This window comes from Xenopus laevis, chromosome 1S (assembly GCF_017654675.1).
Source record: "Xenopus laevis strain J_2021 chromosome 1S, Xenopus_laevis_v10.1, whole genome shotgun sequence".
Classification (NCBI taxonomy): domain Eukaryota; kingdom Metazoa; phylum Chordata; class Amphibia; order Anura; family Pipidae; genus Xenopus; species Xenopus laevis.
In genome coordinates, this window is record NC_054372.1 from 140,412,661 (window position 1) to 140,429,747 (window position 17,087).

Genomic DNA, 17,087 nt, shown 5'->3' on the forward strand with positions numbered 1-17,087 from the left:
CACTCTCACCCTGACGAAGATTCCTGTGTGGAATCGAAACGTTGGTCCACTTTAATAAACCTTTATGATCTATATCTACTGACTTAAGCTTGACTGATTCTGGAGTGCCGTCATTGGAGGGATGTTGTACTGATTTACAGACTGGCACCTGGCCTTTGGATCATTTGTGGTCATGCGTTCCTGCTCATTATATATATATATATATATATATATATATATATATATATATATATATATATATATATATATATATATATATTCCCATTGATCAGAGAAATCCTAGGTTTCAACATGGCATTCATCCAAAAAATGTCATAAAGTCAACATGGATTGTTCAGCTAATCAAAAGCATGTATTAAAGTTTGGTAACTGCTACCTTTTGAAGCTTTTGTTGACACTCTATTGCGTTTCGTTTAAATTCTTCTGCAGATAATCTGGAGACTCGCAGTTCTGTTTCATACAGGACACTTCGTTTCCGTGCAGCTGAAAGATCTTCTTCCAACTGGTGCATCATTATTTTCATCTCTTCTAACTGAGCTTGAAACTCCTAAAAGGGAATGTGGATCGTATTATAATCTAAGACCAAGCTTATAGACACTACATTTAAGGATGTGCCATGGGCTGTAATAAAAAGCTCCAAATTTTCACTCAACATTAAACAACAGATGGTTGCATAGAAATTACATATACATTTGCATAGCTGTATATATTGTCAAAATGCATATGCCTAAGACAGGCAAGATACTAGCATATAGACTATATTAGCATCTTCAAGAAGCACTACATACCTGCTCCTTTATATCTTGGAGCTTTCTGCTCTGTTCACGAATATCATTTAAAAGTTGCAGAGCCTTGTCATCCTCCTGGGAAACTTCCATTCGGGCCTGCTCTAGACTGCGCTTTAAACTCTGATAAACATACAAGATGTTGAAGACATATACAACTTTAGCTGGATAATGGGTTAACTACTCCAAATTTTGTAAGCTATACAAGTAATATCAAATAAATGTCAGCTCTTGTCAAATAAAAGATACTATTTATAAATAAGCATGCAATAGATTCTTGGAAATGGTATTCCTATTTTTGGGGGGGGGGTTCTGCTTAACGTCTTTACAGATAACAGCTCTTATAGCTGGACACATAGAAGATTTCACAAACTATCACTGCTACTATAATCTAAAAGATCATTCATATTTATTTAGCTATAAAGGTACATATTTTACATAGTTGTGTTTTATTGTTGTAACTAATTGTATTAATTTGATACATTTAAAGTACAGTGGTCTTATTTGTCTTGCATTCTTTATTTACTACAACATAAGAAAATTCAAAGCAAAAGACAAACATCCATGAACAACTTGCCATGGATTGCATTGTGCAGGTTTTATGTATCCCCAGAAATTAATTATGACCCACCCCACAGTGAATGGGGAGTTCACATTAAGGAAGTTTAGATGAATATTAATTTACAGCCTTGGAAAATACTCTTGGAAAATATGTTATTTATGTCACTTCTATTGGGGATGCAACCATCTCCTATTGTCTGGATTTGGTCACGCCATGAATCTTTCAGAAAGGATTTGGTATAATTGCAAACCAAATCTGAACAGAAGGAGAAAAGAAAGTTTGCATGCATCAGAGTGTGGAAACATTTTTCAGCAGCTCTACATTTTGCAATTTTAACAATGTTTTTTTTTACCTTAACAACCATGCATTGATTTGATTAAGAGACTGAATATGAATAGGAGAGGGTCTGAATAGAAAGATGAGTAATCGTAAAGTAGCAATGTCAATACATTTGTAGCCTTACAGAGCATCTGTTTTTTAATATAGGGTCAGTGACCCCCATCCGAAAACTGAACAGATTCAGAAGAAGGCAAATAATTTAAAAAGCTATTAAAGATAATTAATGAAGACTAACTGAAAAGTTTCTTTGAATCGACCATTCTATAACATGCTAAAAGTTAACTTAAAGGTGAACCACCCTTTTAAAATGTGAGTTACCCTGGTCAACTGATTGGTGCTCTGCCATTTAAATAGCTCATAGTTACACCCAGTGGTAAATAATGGATTTTGCAATATAGGTGCTGCAAGAGTCCTGGGAGACATAAAACCTAAAGAAAATGTAAAACTAACCCAGAATGTCAAGGTGGAAGCAGGGGCTAATGGTCTGTATCCACCATGACTTCTGCAGAATCCAGTCATCTGGATTGATCAATCCAATGGGAACCAATTGATCCAAAATGAGAGCATAAGCAATGTAGTCAACTGGGCTGTGTAATAATAAAAATGATTAGGGAGGCCTAGCTCTCAACCCCCCTTGGTTTCATATAGAGTTTTCTTGTTTACCATTGGGACTTCTTGTTTATTGAAGCTTAATATTTTATTCAGAAAGCATTTATGTTTGGAAATGTTTATTAGAACTGGAAGGGTACAGAAGTAATATAGAATTTTGGGCAGTATAGTCATTTTACTGCATGAATTTTACCGAATCAAGAAATCTGGTATCGGTTCAATTCTTCCAATACCTTAAGACTAAAAAGTTTGGGGTAACTATTTAAAGGTGGGAGAAATGTGCACAAATGTTAACACACAAGACTGAGACATAATTAATTTGCTGCCATTTAAAATTAAAGTTTAGTTTCAATAGTTTCACCATGTCTTACAGGAGAGAAAGTTAGGGACTGTATCCGAGCAGTATTTTATCTGTTCTTGAATGCTAATTTTTATTCAGATGGTTTTACGTTTTGCCATAATTTGTGATTAAAAATTATAATTTTTTTTTTTAGATTAAGTGCAGCATTCTTTAAAGGAGAATTCAACCATTTAAAAAAAAAAAAAACCCTACCCCCCCACCCCACGTAGACCCCCTCCCTCCCAGCATAGCTGCCCCCGGGAGAATGCCCCTAACTTTATACTTACCCCCCGGTGCAGAGTCAGGCATTGGAGTTACACGCAGTCATCTTTCAGGTCTTCTGTAAGCTGAGTGGGAAACCGACGAATCGGCGCATGCGCAGTTGGAGCAATTTGCCGGATTTGCAAAAACTGCACATGTGCCAAAATTGACGGTAATTGCCGAAGCGCCAGAAGAAGACACGAAGACCCGAAAGACGGCTGCGTGGAACACCGATGCCTGAAAAAATAAAATACATACATGTAGCAAAGGTGACATTTCAAGAACCGTGCATTATCTATTTGTTGTTACATTATGAACGCCTTAGCATTGTAAGTGTTTATACTCGATTTGCAGTGGTAGTCACTTGTCGTATTAACACTTTTTGAGTCAGAGTTGCACGGTATCATACATTTGACATGAGAGTAGCAATTTACAAACAAAAAAAGATGAGAGTGGAGGAGGGGGAGAAAGAGAGAGAGAGAGAAAAAAGAGAGGATGAGGGTATTTTCCTTTTCCGTGTCTATCTTAGTCTTCTCAGGGATGATCACCTTGCGTGGGGTTTGAGCATTAGAGGAGGAGGCGAGTTTTTTGACTTTATGCATTCATGAACTTTAATGTAGTTCTCCCCTGAGGGAGGCTTCTGCCCACCATTTAGTGTATCGGAGGGGTGCTAGTAGCGTATGGTATTTTTGTCCCTTCAGTGTGTCTAGATATTTGTGCCAAATGTCAAAGAAGTGGGAACCTTTGGACTCTTTGTCCTGTAGCACTAGTACCCATTGGATTTGCATTGTCTATAGTAGTTTGCGCTCCCATAGCTGTGTTGGGGGGGGGGTGTTGTTCCAGAACTCTGAGATGGTCTTAACTGCAGTTAATACCATTATGTCAGCTAGTCTGATATTACCTTTGATAGTATTGTTGGTGGGTGCTGAGTATAGTCCCAATAGGATTTGCGGATTTGTCCGTGTTGCCTTAATATCACACAGGTTTGTGATATGTGACAGAACTAGGTTCCAAAGAGTGTCTAGTTTTGTGCACGACCACAGAGCATGCTCTAGTGTGGCCTCTGGGTGGTTAAACTTTGTGCAGTTAGGTGTCTGCGTTAGGCCTATCTTATGTGCTATTTTGGGCGACACATATGCCATGTGGAGAAGACTAAGAGCCTCGTCCTGGAAGTATATTGCTGATAGGGTTTTTGTACGTTTTGCGTTCGCTGTTGTAATTTGTGTTGCTGTGATATTTGGAATGATACTTAACCATCTTGATATTCCTTCTGTGCATAGGCTATAGTCAATTTTTGGTTTAATAATGATGTATACTGTAGATGATGTAAGTAATCTTCCCTTGTTTGCCTTTATTAAAATATCTAGTGGGTTATTTGTTAGTTGTGGCTTCATGCCCCGAATTACCTGCTCCACATAGCTTTTTATCTGTAAATATGCAAAGATGTGACCGTTAGGAAGGTCGTGTTTGGATTGTAGTTCCAGGAATTATTCCAGGTATATTGTGCCGGTATTAGGATTAAGAAGTGACTTGCTTAACATTTGACATCCCCAAGTAAAAAGACATTTCCATCTCCTTTAAGCAACTCACTAATACAACTAATTGTATTGACATTTAGGTAAATTTTGAAGTTCTAACTACATATTCTAACAAAATAGTGATGCCTCCTATGTAAAGGAGCTAAGCCCTATATACAGAAACTACAGTGGAACAGTTATGTCTAATTGTTCCTAATTACTGTAGTGTTTAATTACTGTAGTGTTTAACTGCCTTGTAAACAATATCACAGATGGAAATCATTTTGAATGAATGTAATTTAATGCTCACGCTGCATTCTGTTATGTAGGTTGCCAAGTCCTGTTCCAGCAGAGATCTCTGAGATTCAGATGCTTTCAGCTCAACTTCCTTTTGACTGAGAACAGCCTCCACCTCAGAAACCCGTCTGTGGAGTAGCATCATTTCTTGCTCCATCTGTAATATACACAGAATAAACTGGATGTAAACAGCTCTTTTGTGTTAACTTGCTTGCAAAAGAAAATTTTCCTTAAAGATGCTGCCACATATACAGAACAAAGTGCCAACAGCAAGCTCACTTCTTCTACAAGCAGGACTCACAAAGTCATCCACAGTCAGGCTGTTCACATTTAAATAGTGGCAGATGAAACCCCCTCACTGAGAAGAGTTTTGTAAGAAAGATGCCGTCATTTTCACTTGCCAATGTCCATTTAGAATTATCCCAATTCCAAGTCTGAAGAGATGATGATTTGCCCCATTTTCATATAAACAAGTGGAAAGTAGTTCAAAAAGTCTCCAAGATGAGTGTAAACAATATCCAGTTATTTGCTCAATATGTTCTGTACAAAAAAATAAAGCAATTTATTTCTTTCTATCCACAAGCACTGAATGTCTACAGTTTAAAAAAATTAATTTGCATCAGCTTATCCGTTCTCCTCACCCAAAATAGGAGGTATCCTGCACTCGGTGTAAGATGGACTACTGAAGGTCCAGAGTGGTCAGTTGGAAGTTATGAGATCAAAAATATTTTTAAAGCCTGAACACATTCGTAAGGTTGAAGAGAGTTGGTGGAAAAGTACTCTCTGCACCAAACAACAAAAATACTTTTTCTTGATTCCCACGTAAGCAGTGGATGTGTAATTCTGCAGGAAACTGGCAGGCCGATCGTTGTTTTAAATACCTTGTGGCATTTGTCCTGTTTGTCCTGAAGTTCTTTACTCTTGTGAAATAACTTCTTCTCCATGGAGCTCACCTTGGCTGGAGAGTCCAGACCAGATACAATGGACCTAAAACACACAAACTGACAGCTGAAAATAAATAGATCCATATCATTCATTATCTACTACTTCATTTTTGCTATCGACCAGGTTATATTCTTACTATATGTTATATTAAATTTAACACAATCTTTTAGTGGTTTTCTAATCAAATATAACTACCATACTAAATGCACCAAACATTAGCGGATGCTGAATAATTGATTTTTGTAGATTGTATTTTTTCTACAGCTTGTAAGATATAAATGGTTTATGACCTAATATTATTTGATTCTGAAGACAACCGAACCATGCTGTGTGTCAACAGTGCAGTGCAAGTTGCTTTCTTCTGCTGGAATCATCCAATCAGAGGTGGGGCAATACGTGATTCACAGCACAGTGTGATGGTGGACCTAAGAACAAGATTTCCAGTCATTCATTAATTGTATGAATAACCATAAGAAAAAAAAAATATATATATATGTATATATATATATATATATTTTTTTTTCAAATATACTGTTTTTTAATACATTTTGATACTCAAGCTGTGTTCAGCAAACTGCTGACTATTATAACTCTTATTCCTTCTTTGGCCTCATATAACTATTATATTACATATAACGTGTAAAAACTCACAAAAGCCTACTCTCTGTGTCTTTCTGATATTTACAACATTCTCCGGTTTTCTAAGACCACATGCCTATAGACATACCAACATTTCATAAAAAAGAAACAATGCAGGGTGCCACAGGTTTATTGATTTTAAAATCTAGTTGCAATTGACCATATCTTAGCTAATTACAACCTGACACTAATAAGGTTTTACTGTATGTGTTTATATATTAGTACTTTTGTATAGTTTCTTATGCCACTGCAAGACATAATTCTGCACACAACAAAACTTTAATTTTAAAGTCTGTTTTTTGTATTGTTAACTGGAAGGAGCAGATTTATCAAAATATGAGATTAGACAGAAAAACTCACCCACTTTCTATTAATTTCTGTGGGAAATGTATTTACAAATGGAGAACCCTAACTTTCACCTATTGATAAATGTACATCTACAATTCCCATAGGAATGAACAGAAAGTTGGTGATTTGTTCAGTGGTAAACTCTAATCTCATATTTTGAAAAATCTGCCTCTAAAGGGTGCAATAGTAACACATATGGGCAGATATATCAAAGGTCGAATTTCAAATGTATGTAAATTTTTTTTTACTATTTAGAATATACTCACAACTCAAATGGGAGGTTTTTTTAAGAAAAAAATTGAATGTCTAATATTTGTTCGAATAGTCCTGACCCAAAAATTCGTATCGTACCAATCAAGTTTTCCTCCAAAAAAAAGACTTGAATGTCAGGAAGGCAATAAGCATATTCAAATGGTTCAACGGTCTTCTGCCATTGACTTGTAAGTGAACTCGGCAGGGTTTAGGTGGTGAATATTCGAATTAGAACTGTTTCCAAGATCGAGGTGTGCTAAATCTCGCATTCAAATTTACATTAGAATTGGAGGATTAAAATTCGAATGCGTGAATTTTGACACCAAAAAACTATTCGAAAATTCAAATTTACTATTTGACCATAATTAGTCTGCCCCATAGTGTCATCAGGGGTAAATCTATTCCTTGAGCCACCTGAGGCAGCTCCTGCGATGTCGCCTCTCCTTAATCCTCAGATCTTACCTTTCCTGCGTTATAGCAGGTCCGGATGGAGGGGCACATTGCTGGTGCAGAGAGCAAAATGTCCACTTTAATAACTGGAAATTCTGCTCTTAAAGAAGTGGCCTGTACAGGGTCGGACTGGGAGGCCTGGGGCCCACCAGGGTTATTGCCCCAGGGCCCCCTCTGCCACCCCCTGCAGCGCCGGGGCTGCATGCGCGCGGTGCCGCACTAGTACGCATGCAGCGCCGGGGCTGCATTTGCACGTACAGTACATGTGAATTTTTTTTGCTGTGGCATTATGAAGAAGATGTGGGTGCAGACCTGGGCCAGCAGGGCCCACAAGAGCTGGGTTTTTTTCTCAGTGCCCTGCCAGCCCAGTCCGACCCTGGGCCTGTACATCATACAACTAGATCAGCTCAAACAAGTTGTCAGTGGCTGACACAGATTCTTAAATGTTTAAAATAAAAATAATTTGAACATGGGGTCAGAACCCGATGGCATAAAATTTTAATGAGTTTAGTTCAGTTTTAACCAGCCCACTTTTGCTAATTTTCTCTCCCTTCTGGTATGGTACCTGAGAACTGGAGGGAAACTGAATTAATCCCAACGTTCTCAGCCTGGCAATTATAGGCCAAGAAGTTTAACATTGGTGGTGGGCAAGTTATTTAAAGGTTTACTAATGGATCGTATTCAAGATTATGGTCTGGAGAACGGAGATCATGTCAAACAAAAGTAATTGCTTATTATAATAAGTAGTAATAAATAGTAAGAACGTGGAAAGTGAAGTTGCAGTAAATGTGTGTTGTGATATAGTGCTAAATAAAAATTAGCTTTCTAAATAAAAATTAGCTTTCTAAACAAAGATATGATGGTCTTGGTAATGCTGTTTATATATATGGATAGTCAACCGACTAAAGGATTGTATATGGAGGGTGATGTCAATAGTACTTTCTCTACTTGGAGTAGGTTTCTCACTGGAGTACCACATATCTGTATCGGGACCACTTTTGCTCAATTTATTTGGTAATGACTTTGGCGTGAACATTGAAAGTAGCCAATTAAGTTCATCTTTTGAAAGTGCCAAGTCTTTGTATGTTCAGAATTTTCATTAGCTAAACTACTGGAAGGTATTCAATTCAAATAAACTCTGGGGCCCCACAGCAATCCAATGTGTCTTTATTTTACACACTAGTGTAAAGACTACTGGAAGGTATCTTTAGATTTGAAAAATAAAGCCAAAAAAGCAAACGGTGGCTGTGTTACTTCCACTGATATATTGTTGTTAAGAGTGTGTCTCCATGGTCCCCTTTAATAAGCTTTATAAAATTATTGTTGCTCTATATAAATGTTTTGTAGATTTATTAGTATAAAGAGAAAGTTTATAAAAATAGAACCAAAAAAACAATGTCCACAACTACATAATAAAATATATTTGTTTTTTGTGGATGGTAAGAAAATATAACATACAATTGCCCTCCACTGGTAAAACTGGGGTGTTTGCTATAGAATCACTACTATAGTTTATATAAACAAGCTGCTGTGTAGCCATGGGGTAAGCTATTCTAGCACAGGATACACAGTAGATAACAGATACGTTCTGAAGAATCTCATTGCATACTACAGATCTTACCTGTTATCTATGTATCCTTTCTCCTTTGTCAGCTTTGAATGGATGACACCCTGACTACACAGCAGCTTGTTTATTTAAACTACATTGGAGTTTCTGAAGCAAACACACCAGTTCAGCACAACAGTACATTATACTGTATTTTCATTACTTTAAAACACTTTCATTTTTTGCTGTTACTGTTCCTTTAACTACGTCTTACATGATCATCCCATTCTACGTGTTTATAAGCATTTCATGGACTTTTCTAGAGTTGTTTCTAAAGGTTCTTAAGGCATTACGATTACTGAACTGGAAATTTATCAAGCTTACCTATGGTCAGCAGCAACAGCAAGTAATAAAAATAAATGTCAGGTTTACAGTCCTCCAGATGCTGTGAACTACCATTCCCAGGATCCCAATGTGTCAAGGTTCACAACAACTATGTTACTGCTGCTTCTGGCTTCTCTGGGGTCTCAAGGGCATATTTACTTAAGTGTGACAATTCTCATTGTTTTGTATTCTCGAAAAACGGTCCGCACACACCAATGTTGCAGTCGGGGATAGTGCCCCTTTTATTAATGCCACCAACAATAAATATTCAACGTTTCGGGGGGACACAGCCTCCCTGTGTCCCCCCGAAACGTTGAATATTTATTGTTGGTGGCATTAACAAAAGGGGCACTATCCCCGACTGCAACATTGGTGTGTGCGGACCGTTTTTCGAGAATACAAAGCATTAAGGTGACCAGGCAAGGTCAACGGTGGACCAGCACCACTACGCAGAAAAAGTGGAAGGAGGTGTGCGGTAATACAAAGTTTCATTGAACAATTCTCATTGTCTAACTGCCAATGTGTCAAATAATTTTTCACAAAGACATTGCATATCGCTTAAAATCGTAAAAAGGCTTTGTTACGAAAATTGCCAACATTTTACTGGTGTAAATTCTTAGTGAAAATTAACCAGCATATTTTCCGTAATAAAATTGAAGTGAAGAAATGTGCTAGTACATTAACACAATAAAGAAACAATTTATGTGGGATATTAGCTTCTAGGATATGTTGATATTGAGATGCAAAAGTGGCTGCCTAATCTTCCTCTTTGCCAAACTAAACCTGGTGAAATTCCTCTTGGTGAAAATGTATTCTAGAGCTCTTGGTAAATTGGTATAGATGTCAATGTTCAGCAATGAGATGTTAATTTGCCAAAAATTTTAGTAAAGTGAAGATATTGTGCTGAATCAGGCCCGGACTGGCAATCTGTGGGTTCTGGCAAATGTCAGAGGGGCTGCTATAAGGTCTCATAGAAAGTCAATATTTAGTGGGCTGGTGGGGGCTGTTTGGGCCTCTATGTGGGCTGATTGGGCCTCTGTGTACCTGAAATGCTAGGGCCTATTTTAATTCTCAGTCCGGACCTGTGCTGAATTATCATTTTTGCTGAATATACTCTAAAGTTTTAAGTTTTGCCCTTTAGTAAATAAGTTCCTCAGTTTCTATTAATAAACCATTTATTTCCCACTACATAGATGTAAATCAATTGATACAGTTTATGTTAAAGGGTTAAAGCTTTCAAATGTTAGCATATCCATTTATAGTCACATCCATACTGATAGTATAATCTTTAGAAAAATCTGCACCTTGAACATCTCCTTGAAATGCTCTGATCATAAAGGAAAAGGGTTTGTTTTCATGAATTGTTTATGCTCTGTCAAACCTAAATTTAAAATTTAGTGTTTCAACAGCTTCATATCAATGTCAAGATATGATAGGCTTGATTTAGGTAGTTGTATAAATTCTGCTGCTGTAGCAACTATGCAGATGAACAGCTTGTATAGAATATCAAATAATTGTCTGGTCCGTCTAACTGCTCCCTTAATTTCTAATCAGAACACTACATATTCAGTGTCATCTGAACCACTATGCTAACACCCACAGCGGTATATCACTGCATGTTTACCAAGATAGCCACAGAGTGGATCCACCCTTTCTGCATATAGTTTGCAGAGAAAAATATACTGTACAAAAATTACTAGCTATGATTTGTTTTGCTGTCTTAGATTCAGACATAAATGTATGGGAACATGGATGGCAGGACCAAATCTGTCTGAACAAACAGGCAGTATATGCCAATGAAACCTGGCTGCATTTGAACATTTTTTAAAATCAAGGATTGATGTGATTCCAGCATAAAAGTCATATAGGAACTGATGAGATACAACATATTTTAGCTTTCATGTCCTGGCATCATCTGTAGTACTGAAGTGTAGCCATTAAACCCTACATGACTGTTATATCACAGGCATTTGTTACCACTGAATAGGGTTATTGTGTAGTAAGCAACATCATTTCAATTGTTTTTAGTAAATGTTAGCCTTTATGAGACTCTTCATTTTATTGTTGTGATAATAGGTTACAGTGAAGGACCCCAGCATCTACTCCTAGATTCCCTTCATCTTGCTACATGTGAAAAAGCAAAGCTGCATGTATACGTATTAATGTCAGCAGGGGTAGTGTGATGCAGATCGATTACAAATAGCAAAGCAGGCCACAGTATCATGCATTCTAGGAGCAAACCATATCAGTCACAGAATTTTATTACTTACTCAGATTTATTAAGCAAGACCAGAGCCTTTATGAATGAGAACCCCACAAATGGCAAATCATCACCTGAGAATCCTGCAGAATTCAGCTGGCATGAAGAAGGTAAAATCCGCAAATTCTTCTCTGGTTCATCAAAATTTGAGATGTCATCATCAGACTTTAAGGTAGGAATGGATGAAGGAGGAGCTGGTCAGAATAAGAAAAATGTGGATTTCAAGCGAGAGAAGAAACCTTCATCATTAGCTGCACTAGCACTGCAGCCCCTGCTCTCTCAGGAACTGGCAGACTGAGTCACCGCTATGAAATCGTATTACAGCAACAAGATATTAACCCTTCCATCTCCGGGGCTCCTATCTGCATCCCATGTAAATATCAGCACAGATTTTTGCATCATTATTATTTCATCAATTAAAGGGGTAACATGTATTCCAGTGTCTCTCCATTAGCGTGGATTAGGCATTTAAAAGAAATGAATTCAGCTTCCATATTGGACAGTTCCATCATCAGGGCAAAAATTAAAGGTATTGGAAAAATGAGCTGTGCATAGTAGAATATATTCAGATGAAAGCCATTTATTTTATGTATAATTTATAACTGACATCACAGAGTTGGGGGGGGGAGTGGAGGCCATGTTTACAGAAAACAAGCAGTGTTTCCGGAGAGAATCAAGGGCCCCTCATCTAGCAGTCTGAGCAAGCACTGTTGTGTGCAGGAAACTCCGGTGTGCTAATACCGTTACCATGGATTCTGAAAAAAATCTCCTTATCTCCAATAGGATATGAACAGAAATGTTCACACTCTATATGGGTTGGCACCCAGCTTGTTTACAGAATTTAATTTCAGCTATGCCATGTTTCAACCTAATTAAAATTATTATAAATGCATCGAAGAACAACAAAACCTTTCTGACATGACCGTGCTTGAACAGTACTATGGAAACAGAGCAAGCATTTTACTACACAGATTTTTTTTTTCTAGACAGAAAAGACAGAAAGGAGTCCAATAAATTGCCATTTTCCTGCAAACATTTGGGAGACAGCAGCTAATTTCTGCACAGCGAGCAGGAACAATAGGGGAAAAAGGCATCACAGCCAGCCCAAAGAGCTTAATTTAAATCTGAATAAATACAACCATCTGCAATTCATTCTCTGGTCATCACCCTAATTATGCAATGATATGCAAGAGAAAATAACCCTTTAGAATAAATGCTACTTCTACTTAAATAATTTAGGCACACATATATTACTGGAAAACACACAAGTTAAAATTCATCTACAACCTAATCAACCAGTTTGTTATGTTTTCTCTGCCAGGCTATATTTAGTAAAGGGTTAACAAACCTTTATCCCTCCGAATGTATTTGAACTAAAACTCCCAGCACTTATTGAGATGCAGGGAGTTATGTTTGAAGGACCTCAAGTTGCTTGTATTTTACTTGTATATATAGATGTTGCATGAGGATTTTGGACAGCTACTACTTTGATGAAGCAAATGCTGTCATTTGTATAATGTCTATATCCTACCTATAAATCATGTTTATTTGTGTTTCCAATTTAATAATATGGGTAATTTAGGCAGTTACCCATATAAAAATTACTTGGCAAGAAGGACTCCATAAAAATGTTGATTATTTTCCTACTGTTAAGAAAGAAAAGTATATTCAGTCATTCATTGGTAAATTCTTAAAGAAGTTACTTGACAAAGGGTCAATTAAAATGAATAGCTGGGAATTTCTCATCTTAACATTATTTTCAATAATGGTTGATTTATAACCAGAAGGCTTTGTATCCCTGAACAGTGGGGTATAATATTGGGAAGGTAGCTGGTAGATACAGGTGTTAATAGCAAGTTAGACCTGCAACAGCCTGTTGCTATACTCTTAAAATAGGCTTTTTGGCTCCCCCAGCCTGCCTTCAGTCTGCTTTTAGAAGACATCAAAACGGGTTTTAGGGTTATGATATATTTTTTTTGTTTAAGGGCTGGCAGCAGGTGGCTGATCAAATTGTGAGATGTAGTTCTGGGTCCTTCCATTTAGACCCATGCAGGTAACTTTGCTAAATACAAGGGAAAAAAAACAACACTTTCCAATCTTTCCTACCTTTGCCCAATCCTCTGGTGCAGATCCACAAGAGGCAATCCATTTAGTGACTCCAGTAAATATCAGTACTATAATAGAAGTTTTTAAAAAATAATTTTATTCTCAAATGGTTACATAAGAAAAAACAGGGTAAGCCCTAGCATTTCAACCACTGAGAGTCTTTATCAGGAAATTACAAATCAATTTCCCCGTTGGGGTCTTTTCTTATGTAACCCTGCTGAAGTTAGGCTGTAATGAGTTTGAATGACTTAAAGGAGAACTAAAGCTTAACTAACGAAGTAGGTAAGAAATGTTCTACATTATGTTTTGGGCTTTTGTACCAACCAAAGGCAACCACTGCCCCTTTAGCAGGGAAGATCTGTGCTTCCGAAGATGCCCCTGTAGCTCCCCATCTTCTGTTCTGCTGATTCACTGCACATGCTCTGTGCTGCTGTCACTGACTGAGCTTAGGGGCCTACTCAAAATATACAGTACACAAAGAATATAAATGTCACAATAAAAGGCCGATTAGTAAATAACACAGATAATTACTACATGGCAGCACAGAAACCAGTGCAACTAGCATCAAAATGTAATAATCAGCCTTGTAACATCAGCTTATATTACAGACAAACCTCATTTTCTGCTTGATAATTTCCTACGACCCCTAAGCTTAGCTTCTTAACAGCTGCTCAGAACCCACTGAGCATGTGAGTGTCGCAGACACTTTCCAAGATGGTGACCCCCTGTGACAAGTTTGAAGTCCCAGATCATTGCTGCTAATGAGAAGCTGAAAATGTAGGCTGGTGCAATAAGTTCAGTATATAAAATATGGCATTTTTAGCCATATTCATTTTTAGGGTTTAGTTCTCCTTTAAAACATTTTTGGTATGGAGTGTGCTATCTCCTAGTATAGTACATTTAGCGCAACAGCTGAGGCAGTATATCCCCTTGTTCAACATAAGTTCAATAAATACGGCTTGTGCTTTGTCGATTGTTTTCATTAAAAAAAACTATTGTTGTTTGTAAACAAAACAAGCAAGGAAACTGAAGCTACTGCATGTACGGTATGTTCCTTCAGAGGTAAGATGCCTGCCTGTCATGGTGGTAAGATACAAGGCAACTCCAAAGTTTTTACATGTTTATGTAGCAAATAAATTTAACAAATAATTTTGTTTAAAGTCGAACATAACTTCCTTGTTGTAACATCATGGGCAGGCTTTCAAGGGCTAACAACAGAATGTATTATCTCTTGAATCTCTTATATCTTGAAAACACAAGAGAAATATTGTAAAACACAGTTCATTGTACCAAAAACAGTGTGGAGATTTGTACCAGGAAGTAGTAGAACGCATACATACACATAAATGCTAAACTCGAGTTTTCGAATTAAAAAAAAAATTGAAGGAGAACTAACCCCCCAATAGGAAAATCCCCTACTTACTACCCTCGGTAGTTCCCCTACCTGCTTCCCCCCCAAATAGTTAGTTACCCCTGAAATTGCCTCCAAGAGTTTGCTCATGTATTGATGCAGAGTAAGCACAGCGGAGCTCATAGGCGACACCTTCCGGATCTCTGGTCTTCTTCTGTAAATGAGCACTGCATTGGTGCATGCGCAGTTGAAGCAGTCTTCCGGCTGGCACTGTGCATGCACCAAAAGTGCCAGAAATTGCTGATGGGAAGGAAGAGGACCCGAAGAAGACCAGAGATCCTTTAAATTGTAACTATTGTGAAAATGAAAATTTAATATAAGCTTCCTCATACTGAAATAAGAAACGTTCTAAATACAATCAATTAAATATTCTGCATTGTTTCTGAAATAATCAAGTTTATGTTCACTATTCCTCTCTCAGCATCTGTTTCTCTTCATTCTGTCTTTCATGAGAAATGTGTTACTGTATGTGGTGTTGCGTTTGGTAGCTAAGCAGAGTGAGGGTAGGCTTCTCGAAAGAAGTGTGTTTTCAGAGATTTCTTGAAAGCAGAAAGGTTGGGAGAAAGTCGGACAGACCGTGGGAGAGAGTTCCAGAGGAGGGGTGCAGCCTTGAATACGAGGAGGTAATGAGAGAAGAGTTGAGTAGCAGGTCCGTAGAGGAGTGTAGTAAGCGGTTGGGTGAGTATATAGAGATAAGTTCAGAGATGTAGGGTGGGGCAGAGTTATGAAGTGCTTTGAAAGTCAGTGTCATTAATTTGAATTTGATTCTGAAAGGTAACGGAAGCCAGTGCAGGGATTGACAGAATGGCGAGGCAGAGGAGGAGCGGTTGCTGAGGTGTATGAGCCTCGCAGCAGTGTTCATTATGGACTGGAGAGGTGAAGGCCAATAAAAAGAGAGTTACAGTAGTCTAGACGTGATATGATGAGAGAGTGAATAAGAATTTTGGCAGCAACTAGGGTGATAAATGATCGTATTTTGGATATGTTCCTTAGGTGGAAGTGACATGATTTAATAAGTGACTGGATATGAGGAGTGAATGACAGGGCAGAATCTAGGATATTATATTATATTCAATTTTCATTTTCTCGATAGTTCCCCTTTAAGTTCTTCCTCTGATATGTCTCGTAGTGTTTAATACCTTTGTTTGCACATTGACTGATATCAGGTATCATTAATAAGTGTGGGAATACTGCAATGTTTCATAAGTGATTAAAGAATGTGTCTGCACACTGAAATTACTAAGTTAAATATAGAGGTAGACAACAAATGGGGTAAAACCATACAATGGAAACCTTCTAGTGGTACACTTGAAGTCAACCTTTATCATACCATATGTCCCTCTTAATTAATATTGTGGATAAAACCAAACCTAACGAAGACCATGCTTTTTCTACAAATCATCAAATTGACTTAAAAAAGCATTAAAAGCTAAAAAATAAATACCAGCTAAAAAGTGGCTTATAATAGGTTTGTCTCTTAACACACTAAGGGGGTATATTATTACCACTGGAGATAAACATCAGCGATTAGATTTGGTCACCTACAAGTTAGACAACAAAAGCAAAGATCTAATTCGGGCTACAGGCAAGTTAGTTTGTTCCAAAATGTTAACATTTCATAAATATAATAATGTTACACTTTTAATAAATTACAAAATAATTTTGATTAGCCAATAATGCTAAAGAAACAAGGCAGCACAGTCGCTAAAGTGAAATTAGTTGTGTTAACGTTTTAACACCTGTGTAATATCTCATCTCACTCACCTATGCACATTTGTTGAACACTATGAATCGCAAGAACTAAATCTGCTAGATAAAATTAGGCTATCATCAAACTGTTCATCATAGCAATTCATCAGCGCAAACAGGTCTCCTCCTGCTGGTATTGCATAACCTGTAAAAGTTCAAACTGGCATTTACAAAGCAAGAATGAAACAATAGACACATTCCAAAATGTTCCAAACTCTTCATGTTTATTTTACAGGTTTACATTGCAGAAGGTAACTAATTTTAGCTTCATTTTATGCGATTGGCAT

The 17,087-nt window shown here is 37.3% G+C and overlaps 1 protein-coding gene across 4 annotated transcripts in view; it reads right to left on the reverse strand.

Annotated features, from left to right (window-relative positions):
* Window positions 1-16,886, reverse strand: part of cit.S (citron rho-interacting serine/threonine kinase S homeolog) — a 62,462-nt gene extending 45,576 nt beyond the window's left edge. For 2 of the 4 annotated variants that reach the window (XM_041580270.1, XM_041580269.1), the window contains exons 1-7: window positions 16,816-16,886; window positions 13,641-13,708; window positions 11,545-11,728; window positions 5,592-5,697; window positions 4,724-4,867; window positions 789-908; window positions 377-547 (exon numbers count right to left, since the gene is read on the reverse strand). In XM_041580270.1, the coding sequence (XP_041436204.1) occupies window positions 377-547; window positions 789-908; window positions 4,724-4,867; window positions 5,592-5,697; window positions 11,545-11,728; window positions 13,641-13,683 (768 nt within the window). In that variant the 5' untranslated portion in view covers window positions 13,684-13,708; window positions 16,816-16,886. Of the gene's footprint in view, window positions 1-376; window positions 548-788; window positions 909-4,723; window positions 4,868-5,591; window positions 5,698-11,544; window positions 12,198-13,640; window positions 13,709-16,815 lie in introns of those variants that run through there. The other 2 variants (XM_018241907.2, XM_041580271.1) reach the window with 2 other exon arrangements.
* Between the last annotated feature and the right edge of the window lie 201 nt (window positions 16,887-17,087).